General features: G+C 34.0%; 1 protein-coding gene across 8 annotated transcripts in view; it reads left to right on the forward strand.

Annotated features, from left to right (window-relative positions):
- Positions 1 to 15,307, forward strand: part of ATM (ATM serine/threonine kinase) — a 123,277-nt gene that overhangs the window by 32,679 nt on the left and 75,291 nt on the right. For 7 of the 8 annotated variants that reach the window (XM_027849493.1, XM_027849492.1, XM_027849491.1 and 4 more), the window contains 12 exons: positions 233 to 358; positions 1,347 to 1,472; positions 3,621 to 3,710; positions 4,942 to 5,110; positions 5,493 to 5,692; positions 7,017 to 7,099; positions 7,211 to 7,366; positions 9,499 to 9,574; positions 9,717 to 9,847; positions 11,479 to 11,599; positions 12,763 to 12,939; positions 13,907 to 14,076. In XM_027849493.1, coding sequence (XP_027705294.1) covers positions 233 to 358; positions 1,347 to 1,472; positions 3,621 to 3,710; positions 4,942 to 5,110; positions 5,493 to 5,692; positions 7,017 to 7,099; positions 7,211 to 7,366; positions 9,499 to 9,574; positions 9,717 to 9,847; positions 11,479 to 11,599; positions 12,763 to 12,939; positions 13,907 to 14,076 — 1,625 coding nt within the window. Of the gene's footprint in view, positions 1 to 232; positions 359 to 1,346; positions 1,473 to 3,620; positions 3,711 to 4,941; positions 5,111 to 5,492; positions 5,693 to 7,016; positions 7,100 to 7,210; positions 7,367 to 9,498; positions 9,575 to 9,716; positions 9,848 to 11,478; positions 11,600 to 12,762; positions 12,940 to 13,884; positions 14,077 to 15,307 lie in introns of those variants that run through there. The other variant, XM_027849499.1, reaches the window with a different exon arrangement.

The following is a 15,307-nucleotide window of genomic DNA, read 5'->3' on the forward strand; positions in this document are numbered from 1 at the left end:
GCAGGCTAGAGCCTAGGATGTTTGGATCAGAATTTCTTTCAGCTGTGGGGATTTTTAAAACTATTTGCAAAGAGAAGCCACTACTTTTTAAACTTTTTATAATTTATAGCTATAAAACTAGTTCATTTAAAAGATAGTTACCAGATACTTAATCAAAGTAATTTATTAACTCCAGAACAATACTATATTAACAGAAACACACTTTGTATTTGTGCTTCTGGTTTATTTCAAGACTATAAGGTCGGAAGCTTTTGTCCGATGTTCGAGTCTTTTGGTGGGTGTTCTTGGCTGCTATTGTTATGCAGGTATATTGTCTGAAGAAGATGCATATAAATCAAGATTGTTTCAGAATGCCAAGGTAAGAAAATATAAGCGAAGACTTTCTTAACAAAATTTTTAATAGCATTTCTTTCATGAACAATTGATTTATTTGTTAGGAAGCTGGCATTTGAGAAATTTATTTATGATAATAATGATACTAGCTAAAATTTATAAGCATTTACTATATGTCAGGCATTGATAAGCACTTTACAGTTATTATCTCATTTTATCATAACAACTCTGTGTAGTATTACTGATGCCATTATTATCCCCATTTTACAGATGAGGAAATTGAGGCAAGCAAAGGTTAAGTAATTTATCTGGTGTCACATAACTGATAAGTGTCTGTCTGAATTTGAACTCAAGTTTTCCTGACTGCAAGCCTGTGCTCTGTCCTCCCTGCCACCTAATTGCTCCTCCTCATCTGTACAGTGAGTTTAGACTCAGTGGTCTCTGAGGTCCTTCCAGTTCTCTCAATTTGTGTTCCTATCATCATGTGGTCCCATATATATGATCACATATTTTGTTCTACATAGGAAAATCTGTATAACCCATACATCTAAGTCTGGGCTAATCTTTACGGCTTTAATTCATTTGCACAAGTTTTGGGTATGCTTATATACCATGTATTTTCTTTAATCTTTAGACTTGAAATTAATTACTTTAAACCTAGTCACAGATGAATATTTTTTGTCTTCATATCATTCATCAAATTGTTCATTTGCCTAGTGATAATCACTAATTAACATTCTTTTATGGATTTAATGAAATTGGTCTTCGAAGGCTCACCTATTTTTTTTTCCTCTTTGGATCAGTTTTGTATGTTAATTGAAAAGTGCTATAGGCTCCTTTCCATAATTTTTTTCCTTGATGATTTTTAGTTGTGTGATGTTATCAAGTTGAGCTTCCTAATGTATCTTTATCATAAAATCCAGAGATTTCTCCAAAAAAGTTAATTTTCTGTTGCTACATTTTACTTGAATTGTTTCTGGTGTGTTTTGTTTCCCATTTCTGTTCTTCAATAGTCTCTGATGCAGTGTGCTGGAAAAAGCATTGCTTTGTTTAAAAGTAAGATAAATGAAGAATCTAGAATTTGTTCATTGAGGGCTGTGATGTTGCTTTGTACCAGCTACTTGTATAATTGTACAAAGGTAAGATTCCTTTTGGTTAGAATATCTAGTTGACTGTTGGTTGTTAGCATTTTAGTTGTTTTTTAAATCACAAAATTATATATTCAATTCAAAACTAAAGTGGAAAATACATTTTAGATACAAGTAAATAAAGCAACTACAACTTAGGCTAAATATATTGAAAATCTATTTTGTCCTTTTTTTTAAGTTTTCTGAGATAACTCTGCTACACAGAATAAAATGCAAAACTGACTTCATAGCTAGCATTTTTTTCAACCATTTATTTTGTCCCTGCAGGGCAATAAGGTAGGCCTTTTGGGAAACAGGATGAATAAGAGATACTGACTGCCCTCCAGGACCTTTATTCCGCTTTAGTATTTATTTTTGTTAGAGTTAAGTGGATTAAACTGACTGGAGGGCTAGATTCTAGAGCAAGGTAGGCTTGGGCATTGGCATAAGGTCTATGAAAGATGGTTCCAGGAGTCCCTTTCAATTTTAGGTATATAATTGACAGAAAAGCACTTATTAGGTATGTAGTATGTGCTAGGCCTTGGCTATACAATATCAAAAATGAAATAAGCCTTACTTTCAAGGTGCTGTGGATTCTGTTATAGTAATCTTATAACGTAATGCACATGTGTGGTTAAGAGATTTTCCTTTACGTTATTGTGAGGGAGAGAGTGGTTCATTTTGATGTAGGATAGAAGTAGGGTATGATGAGGAGCTGCATGGCAGCTTGTGTATAGGGAAGTAAGAATTAGAGAGCAATCAATCAAGTAGATAGATAGGTAGCCTACTGTATTCTAGGCACTGTCAAATGCTGTCGATGCAAAGACAAAACATAAAATAGTCCTTGCTGTACAACAGTATATGCTTACATTCTTTTGGGGGAGAACATGTACACTATGTATTCAGAGTAAATAAATATCTATATGTATATTTATAGATTCATGTACATATTTGTATACACACAGAGAATCAGTGCAAAATAATTACAAGGTTGTTAGCTACAAGGTAGTCTGTGAGGGAAGGAAGGAGGAGAGGGTACTAGCATTTGGAGTGATCAGAAAAGGCGTTGTGTAGAAGGTGGTACTTGAGGTATGTCATGAAGGAAATGAGGAATTCCAGGAATAGAGGAAGGACATGGAGGAGGGCAATAGAGTGCTTTGTATGAAGAATAGCAGGAAGGTTAACTTGGCTGGTCTGTAGAGTTTGAGAAGGAAAGTCATGGATATTGAGGCTGGAAAGATAGATTGGGGACCAATTGTGAAGGGCTTTAAACATCCAGCAGAGTAGTTTATGTTTTAACATAGAGGCAATAGGGTGCCAAGGGGAGTTTATGCAGAGGGACAGTGTTGTGGTCAAACCTCCACTTAAGAAAAGTAATTAAGGAATGATGAACTCTGCTGCTTTTGTTAAGGGGCTTTTGCCTGTTACTGTTGCTTCTGAGAATCAGTCAGCATCTTGGGATTTATTAGTCCTTCCCTTATTCAGAGTAGAGGTGACCAGTAAAAAACTGAACTTACTACCTGAGCTAGTTATTTATGCCTCTGCTTGTGGTGGCTTCAGTCATGTTCAGTCAGATGCAATTCATATTAACAACTATAATATACTGTTTAGCAATTTTCAGCTTTATTGGGAGTATAACTGGGAATCAGCTGAATTGACCAGGATATAAATGTAGAAAAGAAATTTTGGACAACTAATGATCTGTATTGAGATAACTGCTCTTGATATCAACAACATAGATTTTTAGCCATGTAATAGTGAATTTTCTTGTGAGCAAGGAGGGGGATGATGAAACAGGATTGATTTTAGAATTATCTCATTGGGTTGTTTAGGATCAATAGCTTTTATTTATTTGACTGCTTATATAATAGAATGAAGAAAAGGTACAGTGAAATTTATGTGATAGACACACTTATTCATAGTTATTTATAAGTGAAGAGTTTTTTTAAACTTATTTTTGAAGCAAGATTTGCATACATGTGTATAGTATGTATTTTATGTAATGTTTAATATTGAAATCTTCCATATTTATCACCATATTCTCTCAATCTTGTAGAGAACTCATAATGCAGAAGAAATCCATTTTTCTCTTAAAACAGAAATGGTCCAGATTTGCTGTAATTTAGATGTAAACCCCCTTCCCCCTTTTTTTCCTAATAGCACAAGCCAAATAAGATTATTTCTGGACTTTTTCTGCGTTTGTTAACATCAAAGTTAATGAATGACATTGTGGACATTTGCATAAATTTAGTAAGTATGCTTTTAATCATTAAGAATTTTAAAAATTTACATATGATTTGTTAGAGTATTATTTTAGAGTATAAGTTAGGTTTCATTTCATTTTAGTTGTCTAAAGAGATCACCTATACCAGGATATGCAGATTATTCTGTTCAGGACTGCATCTAAATCCTAAATATATAGTTTTATACTTTATTTTAAAATATGCAAAAAAAAAAAAAAAGAAGATTTGATGTCTCCACTAATTCAGTTCAACAAACAAGATATACCCACTTTGTACTGGTGATACAAAATAAAATAGTGAAACACTTTTGAAGTTTACATTGTACCATGAGGAAGCATAGGTAATAAGTATGTTATAGGTCAGGGGTTTGGGAGATCTCAGTCAAAGAGCTTTAGGAAAGTTTGAGTGTGGGTTGTTTTTGTTCATTTTGTTTTTGTTTTTTTGTGGCTGTGCCTTTAACATGTTACAGCTTTGTGACCTGGTGTCAGCCACTAATACTTCATAATTTACGTAGTCAAGAAATTTTTTTCTAATATCTAACCACAAGTAATAATGCTATTAACTGATATTTATATTGAACTTTGATTTTCTCAGAGGTATGATCTCCTTTGACATTCATAACAGTTGTCCAAGGAAGCTGAGATTCAAAGAGGTCTATGATTTTCCCCTGGTTATCCAACTAATATGTGTCAGAGACAAAATTGGCGTCTCCAGCCCCAAGCACAGCCCTGTTTCTTCTTTACTGTGCAGCCTCCTTGCCTCCCTCCTATTCTACTCTAAGGTCTCTGCCTATGGGAGGAAAGGTATCTCATCAGCTGTTCATACTATCTTGTATTCTTACAGATAGTTAAGTACTCAATTAAATTTCTCTTTTCACAGAAATCTTCTTTAGTTCATTTTCCCTTCCTTTCAGATGATAATCAAATATCGAGAATAGCCCTAATTTCTCTACATCTCTCTTAAATACAAACTATCTTTATATTGATATAAAAAAGCATTCAGCCTTGCACTTTTATTTTCTAGGCTTTTAGAAAAGTGTGTTCATTTATATCAGTTTCATCATTTGGAATGTGGAGATGAAAATGGAGATAATTAACATTTTATTTGCATATCAAAAAGAAATTAACATTCTGACTTGGATATGGAGTTTTTTTTTTGTTTTTTGTTCTTTAAACTGATATACAGCTTTCTATCAGAAGCAAAATCTAATAGAGAAAATTAATTTCTGTTCTTTGAAGGCATCCCTTACTAAAAGGCCATTTGATTCTGGAGAAGTAGAATTAAAGGAAGATGATGTTGATGGCAACCTAATGGAGGTAGAGGATCAGTCAACCATGAACCTGTTTGAATCTGATGACACTGATATTAATAATGCAAATGAATCTGGAGAGGTACAAAATACATTTGGTGAGTGAATATTTAATATTATCTTTTATTCTTCCTAGCTACTGATTTTGCTGTACAAAGGATGTAATGATTGAAAATGGTGTTGGTTTTTATCAGCTTTTCTTATAACACTGGTTATTGGGAATTGGCATTTTCTTGTGCATGTTTAGCCCTAGGTTGAGTTTTAGCCACTCCATGTTAGTTTCTAATGACAATGCTCTTTTCATCCTGAAGATGCTAGGTTTTAATCAGTTACATTAGAATTTCATTTGCCATATGTTGGTGATTGTTTAAAAGAGATACATCTGAGTAAATACTTCAGAAATGTTGTTGCTTTGTTTTTTCATTTTGAGAACTCAAGAAATCTGTCTCTATGAACTGAGTCAGCACATTTTGTTTTCAGGTGCAGTAAGCCCTCTAGCTGAAGAACATTTGACAAAGCAAGATCTCCTTCTCCTTGACATGCTAAAGTTCTTGTGTATATGTGTAACTACAGCTCAATCCCATACAGTGTCTTTTAGAGCATCTGACCTAAGGAGGGAACTGTTGAGGCTAATTGAACCAAGTATACTAGACACTTCTAAATCCCTCCATCTACACATGGTGAGTCAAGTATTATGGAAAAGGTCTTAGATTTTTCTGTTACCAGTTGTTGCAGTGTATCTTTGATTCTAAGAGTTTAATAAGTCACACACATACATACATGCATGCACGCATACAAGCATGCATTGTTGATAGGAAATTGCTCCCAGAGAAATAAAACTAGAATAGTTTGTAACAAAATTCTCTTCCATTTAAAATGTCTTTAAGTCATTTTCAAGCAGGAATTGTAACATTGAACCTAGGTTATCATCCTTGCATAAGCTAGGGTTATATTTTCTTCAGGTGTAATTATTTGTGATGCTTTAGACTAGCAATTCTTTATCTTTTTTATATCCTGTCCCCCCTTTGTCAGTCAGGTCAAACCTTTGGACTCCTTCTTAGAGTAATGTTTTTAAATACATAAAATAGAATACGTAATATTTCCAAGGAAACCAAAAGCTAGTGAAAATAAAGATGTAATTTTTTTCCCATCCAGATTCAGACTCTCTGAAATCTTTCTGCAGACAGTGGACCCACAGTGGTGAACTCCAGCTTTTAGACTCTTGATTGAATATGAAACATATGCTGAATCCTAACATACCTGGCTTTATATAAATTTTTTACTGCTATCTGTTCTGTTTCTGAAAATAATTTGTATGTTTCCCAAAGCTTCTAAAGAGGCTAATTTAGCTCCAGAAAGACTTGAAGAGTATATATGGTTCTATCTTGCCCATTTCCATTTTCTGGATTTATTGGACAAGGTTGTGTTATACAGGAAAAAGCCCTAGCCATGGAGTGAGAAGGCGTGACCCTGGCTAGTTAAGTAAACCTAGACAAGTTAGTGAACTTTTCTGTAAAATTGGGCTAGTAATAACCTGTCAGAATTTTTGTGAGGAAACTGTTTCATAAACTTTAGTGGTTTTATTTATAAAAGTTAGTTGTTCATAGGGTCCTGGTATTTGAAGGGAACTCAGAGACCATCTAGTCCAACCCTTTGATTTTACAGTTCAGACAACTGAGACTCCTAGATGTAAAGTGACTTACCCAGAGTTGACCAGGTACAAAGTGTAAGATCTGGGAGTGAACTGAGGGCTTCTCCAAATCTTCTGCTTTTTACACTGTACAACCTTGGCCCCTGTTGTGGTGGCTACATCTTTGCTTCAAGCATAATTTGTGCTATGGGAGTAGGGTAGAAGTACAACATTAATCTTTGTTATTCCATGTCTGTGCAAAGACGTTTACTTTTAGACATTTATATTTACTTTAAAGACATTTTACACAGACATTTTCCATATATTTCTGTCTTAAATAAAATATATAAAAACATTTTTTCATTGTACCTTAGTATTTGCTGCTTTTAAAGGACCTCCCAGTTGAAGAATACCCCTTGCCAATGGAAGAAGTTTTTGAACTTCTGAAGCCTCTTTCGTAAGAAATTGTATCCAAATATAAAATTAACTTTAATTTATTCATTTGTTGTTACTTTTGACTATACTTATGATTTTTCTTTTCTTTTTTTTTTAAAACAATGTAACATAGCAATGTGTGTTCTTTGTATCGCCGTGACCAAGATGTTTGCAGAGCAATCTTAAGCCACACTCTTTCGATAATAACAAATCTGGGTCAGCGTAGCTCAGATGTAGAAAACACAAGGAATGCTCAAGGGCAGTTTTTAACAGTCATAGGAGCTTTTTGGTAGGTATAAACTTATTGAATAATTCTGTTCTCTTCCTGTCTCTAACTGTAAATGGAGATTTTTGCATTAATATCTTATTTTTTTGCCAAATGGTTTATTCCCGCCACTGATAGACATTTAGTTCGTCTCTTTTTCTTCTCATACACCTTGAAGGACTTCTTTTTGATGGTTTGCATTTTTTGTTTTAAAAATAGATTTAGTATATAAGTTCTGGAATTTTTGAATCAATTATACTTTCACATATATGGATCATAGGATAAAATATTTAGAGTCAAAAGTGACCTCAGTGGTTATCTGTTCCCACCCCATCATTTTATAGGTGAGGAAACTGAGGCTCAGAGAGGTTAAATGACTTATCCAGTATCAATAGGTAGTGTTAATTGGGCTTTAAACCCAGGTCTTCTGTCTACAAATCTAGCCTTCTTGCCACTCTACCATGCTGCCTCCATCAGTAAATAGTGGAAGAGAAACCTCTGCAACAAGACTTATTTTGGATGTCTTCCTGACTATCAATGACAAGAGTCAAATAAAGCATACAAAAATCAACACCAGTTATTGATAAGTGAAGTTTAATTTATTAAGCACTTATAATGCACAAGGCACAATGCTAGGCTGTGGGGATGCAAGACTGAAACAAAATTGTCTTTGGCTTTAAGGAGCTTATATTCTGTTGGAGGAAAACGAAGTATACAGATAACCAAATATCACATGCACACGTGTACTTACACATGCATATTTGAGGAAGAGAGATAAGAAATTGTGGAGAATAGGAAGGGTTTCATGGAGGCAGCATCTGAATTGAGCCTTTGAAGGTAGCTAGGAATTTGAAAAAGTAGACATGAAGAAGAGTATTTATGGCCTGGGTACACCCTCTCTGACAAGGTAAGGACACAGAAGAGGGAATAGTTGTTACAAGGAATGCCAAGTAGGCCAGTTTTGTTGGACTGTAGGTAGGATTGTCAAGAATTGTGAAATCAGTCTAGAAATATTGGTATAAGCTGAAATGTTAGGGGCTTTACTAAATAGATTTTTGTGTGTCATCCTAAAAATAATGGGAAACTCTTGAATTTTCCTGAGTGGGAATACTGACATTTTTCTGCTGATTAGAGAATGGATTGGAAAGGGAAAAGACTTAGTGTCAGGGAGGATGTTGCAGTAGTCCAGGACCTGAACAAGGGATGAGGTACAGAGGGATGATTACAAGGCTCTCTTCACATTCAGAGGTCTTTTCTGATTGCCATTGGTGCTAGTGCTACCCACTCTGACCTCATGAAATTACTTTATATTTATTTTGTATCTGTTTATCAGATAATAAGTAGATTGAGATGGAAGGAACTTTGGAGGCCATTTAGTTTAGTTCCATTCTTTTACAGATGAAGAAACTGAGACCTAGAACAGTTATGACTTGCTCAAGGATGCATAGAGAATAAGCTCAGAGGCAGGATTTGAACTCCAGGTCCTCTGTTTCAAGAGCCAATGCTGTTTTCATCGCTTATTTGTACACGTTGCTTCTTCCCATTTAATGTAATCTCCTTGAGGGCCAGAACTGTTGTGTTTTTAGTCTTTGGGTCCCCAGCATTTTACACAACGCTTAGGATATTATAGACAAGTAAATGCTTATTGAATTGAGAAAGCATGTGGGGGAGTGTGGAAGGACTGAGGAGAAAAGAGATTTGAAATGTGGCTAATTTGCTAATGTTCTGTGTACTTCTTATGGGTAAAAAATCTGAACATTCTCTCCTTTACCCAGCAACCATTTATTGAGCATCTGCCATATGCAGATATCATTTATGAAGAAGCACAGGCAAGTAACTTACCATTAAAGTCTTGTTTATTTTTGATATGAACTTTGAACAACAAGGTAGTATGAAGATTCAAGACCTGTCTGCTACTATGAAATGAAACTTTTTTTGGAGTTTCGCTCAAAAGTTTTCTCGGTCATATCAGTTGAAACATTAATCACAAGATACATATAGTAATATACAGAGTATATAATAAGTACCTTCCCCTATTAATTTTCATTAAACATGAGAAGACTTGAGAGAACTAAGGAAAATCAGGATTTGCCAATATACAGAACCAAATATGGAATGGATAGATTGGCGTTTTTAGTAATTTTTGTTTGTTTCAGGCACTTAACAAAAGAAGGCAAATGTATGGCTCCTGTGAGACTGGCACTAGTAGACTGCCTAAGAGCCTTGCTTGAGGTGAGCTGTGCTTCTTTATTAAGAGATTAGGAGTAGGACAACATACCATGATCATTTAAAAATCCAGATTTTCAACTTTTAAAAATTGTTGACTTTGATTTTGTTTTATACTATGTTACCTGGAGTTTTTAATTTTCCTTAGGCTGATCCGCATTCAAAGTGGGCTGTTCTCAGCATAGCGGAAAAAGACTTACCTGTGGCAGAAGTTCTTCCACGGTTTCTAGCTGACAACCATCACCAAGTTCGAATGCTTGCTGCAAAGTCAATTAACCGGTGACGTAAATTCTTCATGTAGTATCAAACTCATAAAGACACCTCAGGATTGGTTGTGTGAGTGAGGATGAAGTTAAAACTATGCTGCACATTAGGCACATTTTTACATGACATGTTGATTTTGATAGCCAACATAGTTTGTATTGTAACTCTTAGCTTTGTATATAAACTCTAAAGAGATTCCCTTAATGAAAAACTTTTTCAGACATAAATCTGACAAAGAAGTGACTCCTCGGCAACTAGGCAGCACAGTGGATGAAGCCCCAGGCCTGGTGACAGGAATGCTTGAGTTCAAATCTGGCCTTAGATCCTTAGTAGCAGTGTGATGCTGGGCAAGTCACTTAACCTTTGCTTCAGTTTCCTCAACTCTGATAGAGGGATAATAATAGCACCTGTTTCCCGCGGTGGTTGTGAGGATCAAATAAAATATGTGTAAAGCAATTAGCACAGTGCCTGTCATAGTAGGCACTCAGGAAATGCTTTTTTTCCTCCTTGCCTTCTGCTGTTTAATGTGGTCGTGGTTTATGATGTTTTTAAAACACTGTGTGAATTTGTTAGAACTAATATATCCAGTAGTTCAGACTGGTTTCCAATAAGCTATGTATGAGTGAGAATCTAGGTGTCTGACTATGCTGACTTAAAATTTTTTTCTTTATGAGCATGTTCATTAAATATATAGGTGATACTGACTAAATTAGGATTGTTAAGATCCATAGAAAATAGATAACATTTGACCATCAAAAACAGGACAATGTTGAAGTGCATATATGGAATAAATATCACAGGTGTAAAGTAAAAAAAAATGAAGACTTCGAGAATATAGTGGACTTCAAATTGACTAGAATGAACATGGAGTAATATTAAAACTTGTATAATACTGAAATATATAAACAGACATAAGAACTATTAAGTAATCTTTTTAGTATACAACTGGCTTTGATTATTTTTGTAAATTTGAACTGTACATTTAATTTTAGTGTTACTATTTTAAGAGTGATCTAGAGAAATTGGAGTGTTCAGAGAACAACAGAAATTATCAGAGGTTTGTGAAAATAAGGAGAAATGTAATGATGCTTAAATTATTTTGTCTCAAGAAAAGATGACTAATAGTCATCCTTGTAGGGCTATTATTCGGAAGATACAGATCAACTTCTCTATGAAGTCCATTTATTCAGTGGTTAAAATGATATAGTGAGCTTAAATTTAGTCTGTTGAGATTTAGATTAAACTTCCTGAAAGCTTGTTTAAATATAAGAACAGCCTACCACAGGAGAATATAGGAACCTTATCCTTGGCAACATTCATGTAGAATATGTAAATTATCTGTTTCGTCTGATTTAATCACAGTCCTGCCTAAAGACACAGGACTGTATTTCTTGGTATCTATTTTAGCTCTAGGATTATATTGCTTATGTGGTGTAGAAATTATGCCAGAAATTATAAGTCTTTAGAGCCTGCCTAAATGAAGAAACATTACACAGTCCTTTAAAAGAAATACTGGGATGTAAATATAAACTTTGCATGCCTTACAGCGGGTTTGTTTTCTATATTCACAATACGTTGGAAGAGGATTTTGGAACACTGGTTGCACCTAATTATTTTTTCTTCTTGTCTTTAAAAAAAAAAAAAAGATTATTTCAGGATATAAAGCCAGTATCCATTTCAAAGTTATCAAGAGCATTTCCTTTGAAGATCCAGCAAAAAGCTTTTGAAAATGCATATTTGAAAGTCCAGGAAGGAATGAGAGAAATGGTAATCCTGCAATTTAAAGTGGTCTCATATAACCATTTTTGTTTATTGCCTAATTGCTGTAAAAAGCATGTGCTTGATTTGTACTTGTCTATGGGTAAACAAAGTAGGCTGCAGCATAGGTTTCAATATTCACATTTTTAATGCCAGGAAACGTACACAAGCAGGTTTTATCAAGTTGTAAATGAAAGCTCACAGCCACTAGCTGACAGACAATCCAGGGATTAGAGGGTGAGTCACAACTTGCAAAATCATACAAAAGCCTTCACCTAAACTCTTCTAGCCATTTTACCAAATATAATTAAAAAGACAGTTTCTGTCCAGTAGTTTACAATCACAAAACAGTATAAATAAGAGGTAAAAACAATTATGTCAATTTATCTTAGGAAGAAATTGTTTTGCTGAGGTTTTATTAGGGGCACAGAGGAGTTTGATTTGTATATTTCAATTCCAATAGTTTGAGCTATCTGAAGAGAAGAGGTTATGATAGAGTGTGAATCAGTCCCTGATTTGTTGTATTTTTCAAGCCAGTATTCTTGATAGTTTCATATTTCTGTGACAGAGAATGCCCTGCTTTTCATCAGGCACAGCAAGATTGAAAATCCTGTTAATATTTGGAAGATATGATTGAATACTGAAGTGTCTAAGAATAATAATCTTACTGTTGTAAAAGCAGTTGGGAAACTACAGTGCTATAGAAGCATAAGATCTCATTATTAAATTAATGACTGTATCAATGATAATATGTAATTATAGGTACTGTATAGATCATAAGTTGGATAACCTCTTGTGGTCTCTCTTGTACATATCCTGGGAGCTTTCTGATTTTTAAAAATATTCTTGAAAGCCTCTTTATCTTTGAATAAAGTTTTTTTTTTCTTCCTGAAGTCCTGTCGATAAGGCCTTATTAACAGTAAGTTCTTCTCACTGAAGAAAACTAGATAATTTCTTAAGTCCCTTTGATTTCTAAAATTCTATGATTCTGTGGACTCTTTGTCCTTTCTTCTTGAATACTAACTCTGGATTAGAGCAAAGTAAATAGTTGAGTTTTTCAGTAGCTTCTTTTAAATACTTTTAGTTTTATTCTAATTTGTTTGTTTATAATATTCCAGTATTTGCTATCCATTTGATATTGTTTATTAAAAATTTTTTTTTCCCCAATGAAGTCTCGAAGTCCTGTTAATGCTGATGAGCTGCTGGATGAGCCTTATAATAGAAAAGCTGCTTTATTGATGACAATATCCATGATTTTATACTGTAGCCCTGTGTGTGAAAAACAGGCTTTGTTTGCCATATGCCAGTCTGTGAAAGAAAATGGATTAGAAATACAACTTGTAAAAAAGGTAAAATATGAGCAGAGATTTTAAAATTGTCATTTGTATACCTCCTATAATAAATCTTTTTAGTATTTCTGAAAATAATTTTTAACAAAATTTTAGAAATAGTTTATATAACATGCATATATAGGATGTTCCAAAGGTCTTAGTATAGTTTTAAGCCTTAATAACTTAAATGTTATCATAATACCATATTAATTAATAATTTTAAGCTTTTAGGTTTTAGTAGCTTAAAATTTCACTAAGACCTTTGGGCTACCCTATATGTTAATTTTAAAATAATTTAAAGAGTGTTATAGTTTCATTGTTATAAATAAAATATTTTGTTTTGGGGTTCTTATAAATGTAGTCATCATGTAGCATGTATTTTTCTTCTATTTATATTAATTTGGAAGTATTGTAGAGGCACACTCCATCTTATGTTATCAATTAGTTCATTAAATAGAAGGCCTTGAATGAAATGGTGATCAGTTCCATATAATAATATTATAGGTGGGATGATGTTTTATACACAATAAAAATGTGGATAATAAAAGCTTAAAATAAGTGCAAAGACTATATAATATTTAAAACATTAATTTTAGCCCCACAATCTTCCTTGGGAAAACAAACAAAACAGCCTTTTCCTTTCACGGTTGAGAAAAATGGGAGCCTGATAGGTTATCCAGATAGTAGAGTCAGAATTTGAACCTGAGTCAGATTTTCTGACTTGTAATCCCTCAGTCTTTCCATTTCATTTTAAGGATTTGGGGAGACTTAAAGTAGGGTTTTAGAATACTATATTAATGACAGCGTCAAAAAGCAATGTTAGTGGAGGCAATATTGTGAGAGTCATGTCTGTGTGTTATTTTCATGCCTAGATGTTGTGAATTGTAGAGCATTGTTTCTCATGGTCATTTAAATGAAAATTGCATTTACACGTACCATATCTTGAATGCTTCCTTTAAATAGGGTGTTCTTTTGGGTTACACAGGTTTTGAAGAGAGTCTCTGAAATTTTTGAGTATAAACACTTAGAAGACTTCATGACTTCTCATCTAGACTATCTGGTTTTGGAGTGGTTGAAATTACAAGATACTGGATACAACTTGTCATCTTTTCCCTTTATTTTACTGAACTACACAAATGTTACAGATTTCTACAGGTAGCTTTGCAAATAATATATATCTCTAAATTAATATGTGTGTGTGTGTGTGTGTGTAAGTGTAGTACTGTCCTTAGAATCAAAGACCTCTATATAAATCCTGGCCTTTACGTTACATTAAGTGAATCACTTAACTTGGGTCTGTTTCTTCATCTATACAATGAGAATAATAATATTTGTACTACCAGTCTCATTAGATTGATGTGAGGTCCAAATAGAACGTATGTGAAAGCATTTTATAGCTGTGAAATACAGTACAGAGGCAATGGGGTATAATGGATAGAGAGTCGGCCTTGAGAGCAAAAAAACCTTTTGTTCATATTCTAGCACTGATACACAACTATCTGTATGACCCTGGGCAGTTAACATCTCTGTGCAACAGGAAAATCTCCTAAGACTATATAACTTACAGTGAAAGTATGGATCTGCATTGGTAGAGGGATACCCTTTGCTGGGAGTTCCTTATACCAATGAAGTCACGTTCCTGGGTGGTGGTGGTGTTGGTGTTGTTTTTTAATGTATACATACATATTACATGTGTGTGTATATATGTGTAGGTATATACACACATATACCTACACATAAACATATTATAGACATACAAATATATTTAAAGTACTAGTTATCAAGCAATTAATTGCTTATTCCATGTTCTTTTTTATTGAATTCCTTCAGAGTGCCTAATTTGTCTTTTTCAGTTCTTGGTATCTCTCTCAGGCAAAGAAGTGACATAGTTACAGTGCTGGAGTTACTCCCAGAAATGGAAGCAGAGGGCACTAAGGATTGCATAGTTTTTAGTTAGTCTTTCAATATTAATTTAATGTTTAGTGCTAGAAATAAAGGTTCCATTTCCAGTGACCAGACAAGTCAAAATATACCAAACAAGTATGATAACTGAACCATTTCAATGTAAATGAAATCAGAAGATGTAAAGAAACTGGTGTTTAATGGAAGGATGGCTCATAGGATCTCCTTGGAGAGGCAAATAAAGCAGTTGACAGAATTTGTTTCCTCCTACATGCATATAGAGGAAGAAACATCAGTTCATAAACCAATTGGTCTTGTTACTTAGGATGATCATGACCAAAAAGTTCTCAAAGAAGACAACCAATATCTGTTGCAGAGAACAAAGAAGTAAACGAATCCTAAAAGAAATATTTAGAACCGTCTAAGTTTAGTGAAGAGTGTGTGTGTGTGTGTGTGTGTGTGTGTGTGTGTGTGTGTGTGTGTG

The sequence above is a fragment of the Vombatus ursinus genome, unplaced genomic scaffold, assembly GCF_900497805.2.
Source record: "Vombatus ursinus unplaced genomic scaffold, bare-nosed wombat genome assembly UNPS02007612.1, whole genome shotgun sequence".
NCBI classification, from domain to species: Eukaryota; Metazoa; Chordata; class Mammalia; order Diprotodontia; family Vombatidae; genus Vombatus; species Vombatus ursinus.